Source organism: Crocuta crocuta, unplaced genomic scaffold (assembly GCF_008692635.1).
Source record: "Crocuta crocuta isolate KB4526 unplaced genomic scaffold, BGI_CrCroc_1.0 scaffold186, whole genome shotgun sequence".
NCBI classification, from domain to species: domain Eukaryota; kingdom Metazoa; phylum Chordata; class Mammalia; order Carnivora; family Hyaenidae; genus Crocuta; species Crocuta crocuta.
The window spans coordinates 6563549-6576252 of record NW_027551569.1 but is presented as its reverse complement, the minus strand read 5'-3'; the positions used below and the strand labels follow the sequence as shown (position 1 = coordinate 6576252).

Below are 12704 nucleotides of genomic sequence, written 5' to 3'. Positions count from 1 at the left end.
GTGTGGCAGGAAGGAACATGTTCTGTAGTCCTGACTGCAACCCAGCCTGCCCTGACACTAATGAATAATACCTCTTTGGAGGCCCAGGGATTCTCATTTGAAAGAAGTTATTTATAATGCATCCTCACTCCAGAGCTGTTCTTTCTATTATGAATGTTTCCAAATATATGGCAAATCAAATGAAATTTGAGTTTAAGGCTGCTTTTGCTTTAAACTTTAATGAAATGCTCAGCCAAGAGAAGTGATAAGTTGGCTGTACTATGCCAGGGAGACCAAATACAGTTCACCCTCTTTGATGGAAAACAGTTTTAAAAACACAGACACACATTATCACTTGAAAAAGTCCACTGTCATTGAGGGGGTAAGTACAAGAAATGATCCTCTTTCTGTGGCTCATTTTGTCCCTCCTTCTGCATTTTAAGCACAATAATATTTGAGAAGTTTGGCGGCGGGTGGGGGGGAAGAGTTGTAGCAGCAGAAATGATTCTATTAGCAAGAAAAAGAGGGGCGTCTGGGTGGCTCAGTGTCGGTTAAGCATCCGACTTCGGCTCAGGTCATGATCTCATGGTTCATGGATTCGAGCCCCGCATCGGGCTCTGTGCTGACAGCTAGCGCAGAGCCTGGAGCCTGCTTCAGATTCTGTACCTCCCTCTCTCTCTGACCCTCCCCTGCTCACGCTGTGTCTCTCTCTCAGAAATAAAAACATTAAAAAAATTTTTTAAAAACCTGGAAAAAAAAGCAAAAGATTATTTGTGCAAATGTCCCCTGTGTTGTTTCTATTATAAGGTCATTTATTTATATAAAGACTCACTGAATCAAAGATTCATGAAGGCCTAGAATCTGGGTGTTTCATCCCCAGTGACTAAGGTCCATGAGCAGGCATAGCACTGATTGAGAGTTTATATGTTTATTTAAAACAGAAATGCCAAACCACTCCACCCTCAACCTTTCAAACATCTGGCTAACAATAAGCTAGTTCTTCAGCAACAATGTCAGAGCAGAGGGGAAACTCGGGTTATACTATAACTCAAAAGCACTACTACTAGAAAACTGAAAACACCTAGCACTGCAGAAAGAACAGCAGGACAAACTTTAAGAGAACTGGTTATAAAAAAACCATTCAAAGGCATTTTTGCTGACTAACCTTTCACTTTTTATCTAATGCGTGGCTGCCACTTTGAACTGGTTTCTGTTTGCATAGCTATTTGGTGGGAAAAATCATACGGCTGTCCCAGGCACAATTTGGGAAAGTGCAAATTGTCTCTAAGGCACAGAACTCAGATTCTCAGCCAGATTACCAGCAAACTAGACTTCCCAAGGGAACATGCTAGAGAAAATGACCTGCGTTCCCCTGCTAGAGAATGGCTCCCTTCCGGAACAAGAGCAGGGTTCACCCCCTCCCTTCAATGCTCGCTCTCATCCCTGTCTCAGCAATGCGCCCCTGTTCCTCCATTCCACAGCAGAAGCAATACTCAGGATTAACACCCAAACTGAGCCTGCCTCTCAGGCCTGCTGAGATGGTGAGTATGAGGGATACAGGAACATGAAAGGCCGATCAGCCTTTAAAAAAAATCAAAGGTGCATTTACATGATGAACCAAAACCCACTTTTAGGGTTTACAGCAAACCCCCAAGTCCCCAGAACTTGTAACTTTAATCTGGGGTTGGCCCCTTCCCTTATTTTAAGAAAAGGCTTTAGTGATTACGTTAGTACCATTGTACTAGGCTTCCCAGAATTGAGAAAACAATGGGAACATCAAACCAAGAAGATCCCATTGAACAGAGTCGCCCGTCCCCAGCCATGGGGTTTTCCCCAAGCATCAGCCTTTACACCACCAGTTTTAGGGAAATGGCAAAATTTCCATTGCACAGGACCTTCCAAAATATAGAGATATCAAACATTCATTTTTTGGGTTTGGGGAAAATGAAACAAAAATTAGTTTAGCCGTTTCTAGGGAGGTAGGATATAAGTCCCATCAAGGCAGCTCCTATGACCCAAAGCACTCACGGAACAGTTCCTAAGGCTGGATGGAAACACAAAGCTCATATCCTTAGGTAAAACTATCAAGAGCTTTGAGGACACTTTCTCTCTTTGGGAAAGCTAGTTCATTCCTGTCCATAAGGACACAATGACTATGGGACAGAACGGAGCTCTCAGCCAAATTCCTTTCACTTGGCGGCTTCTACCTGTTTTGTTAGACTTCAGGGACTACCAGGTTTTGGTGCTGGCTTTGGGCCACTCAAGTAGGAAAGATGATACAGAGTCACTGATATGGCTTCATAAAACACCAAAAGGGGAAAATACTGACTAGATATACAGAAAGGGAGTGGTTGGGGCTGCTGAAGTCAAGGTTAGAACCCTAAGAGCCATAAAGGCAGAGGCACTCCTAGACCTTCCTAAAGATACCAAGGGGAGGCAGCTATAGGAGGACCTCTCCCCATCATGGTTTTCTCTTAAGGCTGTTCCTACTGCCCCGCTGACTCCGCTCTCTCTGAAACACCTCGCCTTTTAGAGGCGTCTTCCAAAGTTAGGAAATCCTACCTGCATCGGCCACAGACTGAAACTGCAGCTGTGTGAGGAGGAGGCACCTAGCCTTCCTTCTCTACTCCTCACTGAAGACATTTCAATCGACTCTCAGAGGAAAAGCAATCTAAGCCCACTTTTCCTCCTAAAGCATTTAGCTGCGCAAAGTAACTGAACTTTCTGAAAACAAGCCCTGGATTGACTCCACCAGACTTATTTCCCCAGACTCAGGGCTCCTGAGAGGGTTCACCATTTCACCACTCTCCAGATGGCCCTGGACGGGCCCCATCTGCTTTCAGCCCACTCGAGTTTTACACTTTTCCCTCCTCCACCCAGAGGTGCAATGCCTGGTGTTGAATTCCCAAGGCAGCTTCCAAGTAATGGTGAAATGATAAATGAGATATAAGCTGCTACCAGCAAAATTAAGGTGAGCATTGTGTCTCCTCTTCAAAGGTGGGATCACCAGATGAGGTACAGAGCTGCTGCTGCTATGGCAGTCACTGAGGACAAAGCCAGGGCCACGGGGCCTTTCCATTCTCCAAACAAAACCACTCCTAGATCCTATCTAAGAGGCAATGCCACTCTCCAAGTGTACACGGAAAGTGCTTCAGAGCCTCTGCCTTGCACTCCTTGTCTGCAAGTGAACAAAGCCAGGAAAGCGCTCTCTGCATTCAGTAAGTGTGCTGTGAAGTTCTTTGGATCCCAGTTTCCTGGAGGCCGTACAGGCTCAGGAGACTAGAGGCTGGGTCGACAGGAGTCTGTTCCAAGGAGGCACCAGGAATCTGAATCTAAGTCAGGCTTTGGATCCATTTCCATCTCTTCCTTTGCTGTCTGAGTTCCTCTGGAATGCATCCCCTCCTGTCCAAACAAAACACAATTCCACATTAACAATACTGCCATCAGTCACCACAGTCCAGGACTAGGTTTTCAATGTTGACCTCTAAGGATTTGTAGGCACAGTTTTGTGAGAAGCTCATAATACTACCTTAGATAATACCTGAACAATGCTGCTGCCTTAAAGCCACCACCTTGACACTCGCTGCAGGCAGAGTGACCAACTGTTTGCCCAGGACTGTAGAATTTTCTGGAATGTAGAACTCTCAGTTTTAAAACTGAGACAATCATGGGGTGCGTGGGTGGCTCAATCGGTTAAAGGTCCGACTTCAGCTCAGGGTAATGATCTCATGGTCGTGAGTTCAAGCCCCACGCCCGGCTCACTGCTGTCAGTCTGGGGTCTGCCTTGGATGCCGTCTCCCGCTCTCTGACCCTCCACCATGCACGCATGTGTATGCACTCTCTCTCTCTCAAAAATAAACATTAAAAATAAATAAAACTGAGACAGCCCTCAGCCAGACAATCCTCCTGCCTGCTACAGCTGCCCACCACCCCATGCTTGCCTCAAGTGAGTACATTAGTTCCCAAAGTCCTTTCCTAGACATGATTTCATTTGATCTTCAAAACAACCATAACAAAACAGATGGTATTATTTTCCTCTTTTAGGTGAGAAACCAGGACTCATAGAAACAAATCTGTCCATACATGTAAACTGACAAATGGCAAAGCCAAGGGTTGAATCATATTTCCCAGCCCTGGTTCATTCTAAATAGAACCAATGGCTAAAAGAGTTATGGCTCTTTAAAAACAATGCAAACAGCACTGAAATTATTTTTATCAAAAATGCTTAATTTGAATTTAAGTCTTAAGTCTCACTTCTAGTTTACAGAAATGACAGGTGACACAAGAACAAGTTAAATCACGTTCCAAGAAGAAAAGACAAATCCAGAATGTAGCTTACTTTGTTAAACAACTGACCCTGTTTCTTCAAGAAATTGATGCCATGAAAATTAAAAAAAGAAAAAGGAAAAGAAAGAAATGTGATGGTGGTAGAAGGAAGTGTTCTAGATAAAAAGAAACATAAAGGTATAACAATGTAATAATGTAATGTAGGGCCCTTGACTGGATTCTGGTCTGATTAAAAAAAAAAGTTATAAAAGACGTTTTTGTGGGAAAACTGGGAAAATTCAACTATCAGTTAGGTACTGGATGAAAACTGAGAATATGAGTGTAAACTGGGTTGAGTGTGATAACAGCATGGTGGTTAGCTAGGAGAATGAATGTGTTTATTTTTGGATTTGTGTAAGAAAGTATTTACAAGGGCTATGTCATGACCTTTATAATCTATTTGAAAATGGTTTAGCAAAATGAAAACATATATATACACACGTATTCCCACACATATTTTAAAATCACATAGACACATCCCCCACATATTTTAAATACACACAGACACTTTTTAAACAAGCAAGATGTTAACAATTGTTCAATCTAGACAGTGTATTACAAGTATTCACTGAACTATATAATGTTTAAAGTTTTTCATAATGAGAAGTAAAACGGGAGCCTGGGTGGCTCAGTCAGTTAAGCATCCAACTCTTTATTTCAGCTCCAGACATGATCTCATGGTTCATGGGATTAAGCCCCAAGTCAGGCTTTGTGCTATCAGCACGGAGCCTGCTTGGGATTCTCTCCTCTCTGTCTCTGCCCCTCTTCCACTCACATGTACTCTTTCTCAAAATAAATAAACGTTAAAAAGAAAAGTAGAAGAAAAAATATAGAATAACAAAAAACCAAAGTGATGAAAATGATCTAACCCAGGTGCCTGAACAAGGCCCAGGACTGCTGAAATTAATTATAAAAGTTACATCTTCAAAAGGTAAGTATCTGCAAAGGAAAAGGTCTATTTCAGTTCTTGGTGTTTTGTTTCTGTGATTCTTCAAAATAGAATTAGAAATTGAATTATTCTTTTAATGCTCCCACCTGCTGCCCTCCTTCTAATTTCTTGTTCAGCTTCTGTAGTTGGGTAAAAATCTGGAGGTTTTCTTGCTGTAGCTTCTGCTGTTCAGCCAGACACTTTAACACCAGCCCGTGCAATCTCTCAACCTCTCCCTGCAGAGTGCTGCAGGCACAGGTAGGCATTAACGGCGTTCCCTTCCCAGCACAGGTCTCTGCAGGACTCAGCCGAGGTGGCTACGGGGAGGAGAAAGAGGTCACAGGTGCTTCTGCCTGCTTATCCTGGCTCCCCAATCCAACCTTCCTCAAAATGCCATTGGATTTCACTCTTAAAGTAACTAGATAAGCCATGCATACACACAAAGTAAACGCAAAAGAAACAAAGCTGCTGGCATCACAACAGCACCCGGCTCTCACATAACAGCAAGAGAACTCTCAGCATCTCAGTGTCTAGTATACTAAAGTGAAAGAACAATCACTGTTTTTAGAGAACTTGGCAAACAAATTTAAAGTACGTTGCTATCATCCCATTTAAAACGCTGAAGTGGGGTGTGGAACAAGTCTTTCTGATCACAGTGAGAACACTGTCACCCAAAGGGTCAATATTCATAAAATGTAGTGGATCACACTTTAGAAAAGATAGAAGACATGTTTGGTAAACAGGACTGCCAAAATAATTCAAGAAAGCTAACTGGTAGAGGAATTTAAATGTTCACCTTAAAGTTTCAAAGGTTTTATTACACCCTTTCTAGTCTGGATTTCTCTCCCTTCTTTTAGTGTACTTTGTTTATGAGAAGGGTCAGCAAATGATTGCCAAAACTGGCCTACTGCCTGTTTTTGTAAATGAAGTTTTATTGGAACACAATCATGCTCATTCATTATGTATTATCTATGGCTGCTTTTATGCTACAGCGTTGAGTAGCTGCAGAAGGGACTGCATGGTCCCTAAAGCCTAAAATAATTACTATGTGGCCCTTTATAGAAGAAGTTTGGTGACCCCTAGTTTACATTTGAGGTATTTACCCAATTTGATTTCTACCAAGGTTAGGCACACATGTGTGGCTCCCTGACAAGATGACAAGCATTATTTCTTACTCATATTTAGAGACCCCAACTAGCAGTGTCAAGAAAAACTGAATTTGAATTTTGGAACCTTAATTTCGGTACTTCTGAGGCAAAGAGAAAAGAAAGACAGTCCTCTGGTGTAGAGAACAGTGAACACGTCAGGAATGTGAAAGGGTTAATACTTTTCCAAGGCAACTCAGGTTAGCGTAGGACAGAAGCTTTAAGCACTACCGAGGAGACAGTATGATGACTTGATACAGGGGAGATGGAGGAAGCAGGAGAAGGCAGTAAGGCCAGGAGACGCGGGGAGAGCTCTCCGGGGACCTAGCTGTGACTCAAAGGCACAACATTCAGTTACCCAGGCTCCGGCTGGGGGCTTGTGTTCCGAAGCAGCTTCAGAGGCCACTTTCAGTCCCTGCAGCTCTTCATAGGGCAGAGTGTCTTTCTCAGACTCTGAAAAAGCTGTACTTAAGGGAGAGGGGCTGTCAGGCATGGGGATGAATTCTGCATTTTCCAGCTCCTATGTATAAGACAAAGAATCTCATCAGTTCTGTTTGAGCCGTCTGTGTTTTCTCCCAAATTCCCACCTTGCCATAGCTTTCGCTCTGCTGGGACATCAGCACCCCCTAGCGGGCCATGACAGTTGTTGAGTACAACTCCGCTCACTGGACCTGTAACAGCGATTTGAACTCAAATTCAAGAACATGGTTTGGCGTGCGTGGCACATCTCCCCAACACATTTATCTACACGGGCTATTCAGGGAGCTGGGAAGCTCGACAGTGATGGCAGCAAGGCCAGTGGCCAGGCTGAAACCTCAGGCAGAACAGCGTACTGCTTCCTCCATTCATACTCCCAACTGGCTATGAAGTTCAGTCACCTTACAAGGGAAACTTTAAATCTCTAGATTTTTAGGGGGTAAAAATGTAAAATTTCACAAACTACAAATACTCACTGTAGAAAATAAAAAAACACAGATGGGCAAAAAGACCAGCAGTTCTATCACTCATAAATAAGCATGGTTAAAATGAGCAATAAATACTGTGTTCAGTCTTCACAGCAGATATTCTTCTACGCACTACATATTTTCTAAGAGAATGGGATTCTGCAGCACAGGTATCCCATCCTTTCCTGCCCAGCCATATGTTGTAACCAACTTTCCATCTAAATAGACTCCAACATTTTTACTGTCTGCACGTCAACTTTCATAACCTATCTCTCTACTGCACAACATTCCAACTGCCCCAATATTCCACTTCCACAAACGAAAGTACAAAATCTCTAAGCTTAATCTGCATGCATGCATTACAAAGACTGCCTGCAAGGAAGGTTTTATTAACTTAAATTCATTTAATACCAGTATGAGAACATATTGTGTCTCTTCCGTCAGGAAGAAAAAAGAATTAGAGGTTTGGTAGTTTCGTTCCAGGTGGAAGTCAGAAACCTCGATGCCTACTGCAAAACACTTGAATAGGACATGGGACACAGATTCCGACAACTCCTTTCTAGTTGCTGTAAAGGGCCTGCTATTTTATCAAAGATACCTCTGCCAAAGGAATTACCTTTCGAAGCCAGCCAGGGCAGGAGCTGCTGGCCCCACTAATGATCCCCATGGCCTCCGTGGGACTGACTAAACCTTCCATTCCTCGGTCTGCTTCCATTGTTCCTCGGAAGCCTCCGCTTGGATCAGGAGTTTCAGATTCCTGCTGACTGTCCTCCTCTTCTCCCCCACCGCCGCCGCCTCCTGGGCTAGCGCTCTGAACCACTGACAGATACACAGCACAGAAAGAGAGAGCCTTGCTAGGCAGCAAGAAAGATTTACCATCTCACAGTCCCCCCTGACCCCTGGAGAACTTCCTTGAGTTGCATGAAGTAACAGCAACAGTGTCAGATATTTGGGACTAAATTTGTAGTTTTTATACAAGGTATTGAATATCAGTATCTTCATAATGATAATTCACTTCTACATCCCAAACGTACTCATTTCTCTGTCTATAGCAGATTATCAATGTTCTAAAGCATTACTGAACAGCCGCCCCAACCGCAGCTCACTGAATCTACCACCCATGCTTTAACAGATACAGCCAGACTCCAGCATTCTCCACCAAGGCTCGTCAAGGTTTCAGGTAAATACAAAGCACTTTCACGTTTGAGCCAAACAGCTCTTAAAGTTGCCAGATAAACTCACCACTAACTTCCTTTCTGGAGAAGTCTTCAACCATTAAATTCATTAAAATTTTTTAAAGAACTATTTGTAAGAATTTTTAAGATATGATGGCTGGTTCTTTCATATCATGTAGCACTTTCCAAGTTATCTTAATGAAGACTAGCTGACATGTAGTCAAAAACTGGAATGAAACTTTAGCATGGACCCAAAAAGTTCATTTGCTAAAGCTGAAATAGCAAGTGCACGGTATAGTCTAAAGTTAAAGGACTGTTTATGGTCACCAGCTGCAGTGGCTTGCAGACGGACTGTGCCACACTGTGACCCCACTGACGCTGCAGAACTGGAGATGCCAACAAAAGCTCTGGAGCTTGTTTTAAATGGCTTTTAAAAATAACATTACATCTGAAATATACAAAAGACTATTTTTAACACATGTTAAGTTTCGACACCTAACAAAATAAAACATGAATCTACCACTTGAAGAACTAGAACTATACTTTCCAATATGGTAGTCACTAGCCATATATGACTATTTAAATTTAAATAAAGTTCAGTTCCTCAGTCACAGTAGCCACTTTTCAAGTGCTGGACAGCAAACATATAGAACATTTCCACTGCTGCAGAAAGATTTATGGGACAGTGCTGAACTAAAACATTATTTCTATCACACCTGCCTTGGGAATTCCTTCTTTTTCTGGCCTCCTACCTAGATGTAACGACTGGTTAATTCTGTGTTTGTCATTTCTTCATATATTTTTTAAAGTCTATTTTGAGAGAGAGCGAGCATGCGCACGTGTGAGCAGGGGAGGGTCAGAGAGGGAGAGAGAATCCTAAATAGGCTCTGCACAGTCAGGGCAGAGCCCCATGTGGGGCTCGATCCTACGACCTTGCATGACCTAAGCCAAAATCAAGAGTCGGACACTCAACTGACTGAGCCATCCAGGCACTTCTATCATTTCGTCTTAAAAAAAAAAAAAATCAATCACATACTTATATATCCTTAAGCAATATATTAATTTTGGCTTGTTTTTGAACTTGATAAAAAGGCACATAGTCTGCTATTTCCTTTTTACATTTCACATTATAGAACTATTTGTAGATGTTCATTTCTACTCTTGTATAGTATTCCACAGGATGGTTAGAACACATCCAACCATCAAGTATTTATTGAGCATTCACCATTTGCCAGGCACTCTTCTAGGTAACATGGATAAAACTAATGAATAAAAAAGGACAAAAATCCCTGTCCTTATGGAGTTTACATTTTCCAGCTAATTGATATGTGCTTTTAATCTTATTTTTTCCATTAAATACTGCTCCAGCAAAACAATGCTGAAAGAGAACAGCTCTGTTTAGCAAAAAGATTTGTGACAGATATTAATATGCACAAATAAATGATGACCAATAGATTACTAAAGGAAACTAATAAAAGGCATGGTGTGTGTGTGTATCTATAACCTAGAGTTCAATAAGTCTAGATCAGACTTTTGACTTTCTTTTTCTTGGATTGATCTGCTTTTATTCTGGGTCTTTATTTGTTTTGATTCTGCAAACTATCAGAATCCAGATTCTGAGACATCAAAGAGTATAGGTACTTTAGAGCAAATGGAACACCAAATAGGAACACAGATTTAATTTCCTGGCATAGTCCTAAATAACAGAGAACCATGCAAAAAGCAGCCAGAGGAAAACTATCAGAGAGCTTTGGGCTGATTCTCCTAACCACACTGAAAGTCTAGCCAACTTTTAATTCTGAGGGCCTGTTTGGAGGAACTATTTCTATAGACTGGAATAACCCTGGGAATATGGTGGAAGTAAAGAGCAGACAGAACCCATAGCCCCTAGTATGGTAAGGAAAGGAACAATACATAAGCCACATTACAATATTGGGCAAGCCACTTAATTACTTCCATATGCTTGGTTGGCAAAGATATATTCTCCCTCTGACCATAATGTAATAAAAGTCATAACTTATTGTGAAATCCACCCAAAATGCAATCCTCCCTCTTAATCACCATTATTCCTCATTTTCCAGAGATATTTCCTGTTTCCTTTTTTTGGAGACTACATGCAATCTAACCCAAAGACCCACAGCTCAGTAGAACCACTGGCACCTGGACACTGCTACTTACCAGTTCCAATGGATAAGCCGCTGCTATTGGAACGGATGGTCTTAGAATTCAATACTTTCTCTGAGGAAAAATATTCAGCAGGTAAGCATCGTAAACAGCTATAGGCAGGAAAAGTGATAAGACTAGGACAGGGAATTAATATACGAGATAATAGCTATCCCTCACTCCAGATAACTTTATAAATACTTACTGTGCTAGATATTAAAGTACCACTAGCTACTCTAACTGTATCCATTATGTAGAGTAGCAATTCTTAACTGCTCTCTGGAATTGCCTGAGAAGATTTAAATAGTAACAACCTAGGCCCCACCCCAGAGATTCTGATTCAATTGGTCAGGACAATGGAATTTCCAAAAGCTCCTTAGGGGATTCTAATGTGCAGCCAAGGTTGTGAACCACTGATCTACAAGAATGGACCTGGAAACCCTCATATGGGTTTTTATAACTTAGTTCATAACAGAGTAATCTTTATGCAGAAAACAATTATGATTTAGTTTCCTTTTAAAGGTATACTGAAATGTTTCTCTCAAAAGCATGAATGTAGGCAACAAATTAATTAGTAGACAACTGGAGATAACAATTCTATGGCAGAGGCAGAGACCAAAGTTATCATGTTAAAAAATGGTCAGAAGGTTGCAAATGACCAAAGTCAGGAAATAACAGTGTTCCGTCCCCACCACAAGGTATGGTGTCACTGTTACAAGACTTCAAGGAACAGCCTCTTTTCTTCATGACACTTGTGTTTCTAAGAATGTGACATTCAGTATTTTCAGTGTGTGGGTCCACCTTCTGTCAAATCCATCCCAACCCACACACGTGAGACACTTACCAACAATGAGAATGGTGTGCCAGCCACGGCAAGATAGGTCTGGGACGTGATGCAGAGATCCAAAAATAGGCCGAGGCCATGAGGTGCAAATATCAGAGCCATGTGGTCTCTCTGTGGGGGTCATTGCCAGGCGACCATTACCACCATTGCCCCAGGCAAAAATGTGATTATCTAGGGAAAAAAATTAAACAGCAGATAGTTTAACAGAAAAGTGACTTCTCTATTCTATGGGTTCCCTAGATATGCCCAAGAGTTTGAAAGATTTCCCACTATGTACAAAACAAGGGAAAGCTGTTTATTCCCCTAAACAAAATCTAAACAATTACTGATGCCAACCTGGAAAAAATGTCCACATCTCTATGTACTGCCATCCATTTATCCATCCATCCACTTACTAATTCAACAACTTTTTTTGGTCATTCAACTATATACTGGGCCCTGATTCATGACATGCACTGCTGGAGGTGTGGGAACACAGCAGTCAACAAAACAAAGGCACTGCCCTTGTGGAACTAACATTCTAGTTGGAGGAGACTGATCAATCAGTAAGTATCAAATACTTCTGGTAGTCATAAGTGTTAGGAAAGAAGATACATGGTAAAGAAGAGTGGAAATAAAAATAATAATGGGGTAGCATTATTTCAGATAGGGTAGTCAGAGAAGTACTTGTCCACACTTGGGCACAGACCTGACTGAAGTGAGAGAGGGCTAGGTGGATATGTAGAAGAGCTTCCCAGGCAGACAGAACAGCAAGTGCAAAGGTACTATGGGAGTAACAGGAGTATCATGAACAAAGACTTTTGCCCTATAGCTAGAGCAAAGTAAGAGGGGGACAGTGGTCCGTAAAGAGGTCAGGAGGTAGCTGGGGTCCTGGTCATGTAGGGCCATACAGGCCACTGTAATGGCTTTGGTTTTTACTGACTGAGATAGGAATCCGTTAAAAGTTCTGAATGTAGTAGTAGGTATTTAAAGGATTCACCAGGATACCATGAGAAGAATCAACTGCAAGGGACCAAAGGTGAGCAGAGAGACCAGCTGTAGTAGTGAAGGTGGGAAGTGGTTGGATATATTGTGAAGATAATCAATCGGATTTGTTGCTGAATGAGATGTGGGGAATAAGATGAAGCTGCCATTTAGTGAGACAGGAAAGCTATAGGAGGAACAGATTTGGGCAAAAAATAAAAATTTTTATTTTGATGA

General features: G+C 41.9%; 1 protein-coding gene across 1 annotated transcript in view; it reads right to left on the bottom strand.

Annotated features, from left to right (window-relative positions):
* Nucleotides 1-199: 199 nt before the first annotated feature.
* Nucleotides 200-12704, bottom strand: part of NEK9 (NIMA related kinase 9) — a 37918-nt gene continuing 25413 nt past the window's right edge. Inside the window, 6 exon segments of the mRNA XM_077750615.1 lie at nucleotides 200-3381; nucleotides 5341-5550; nucleotides 6737-6898; nucleotides 7939-8141; nucleotides 10676-10735; nucleotides 11505-11675. Coding sequence (XP_077606741.1) covers nucleotides 3259-3381; nucleotides 5341-5550; nucleotides 6737-6898; nucleotides 7939-8141; nucleotides 10676-10735; nucleotides 11505-11675 — 929 coding nt within the window. The 3' untranslated portion in view covers nucleotides 200-3258.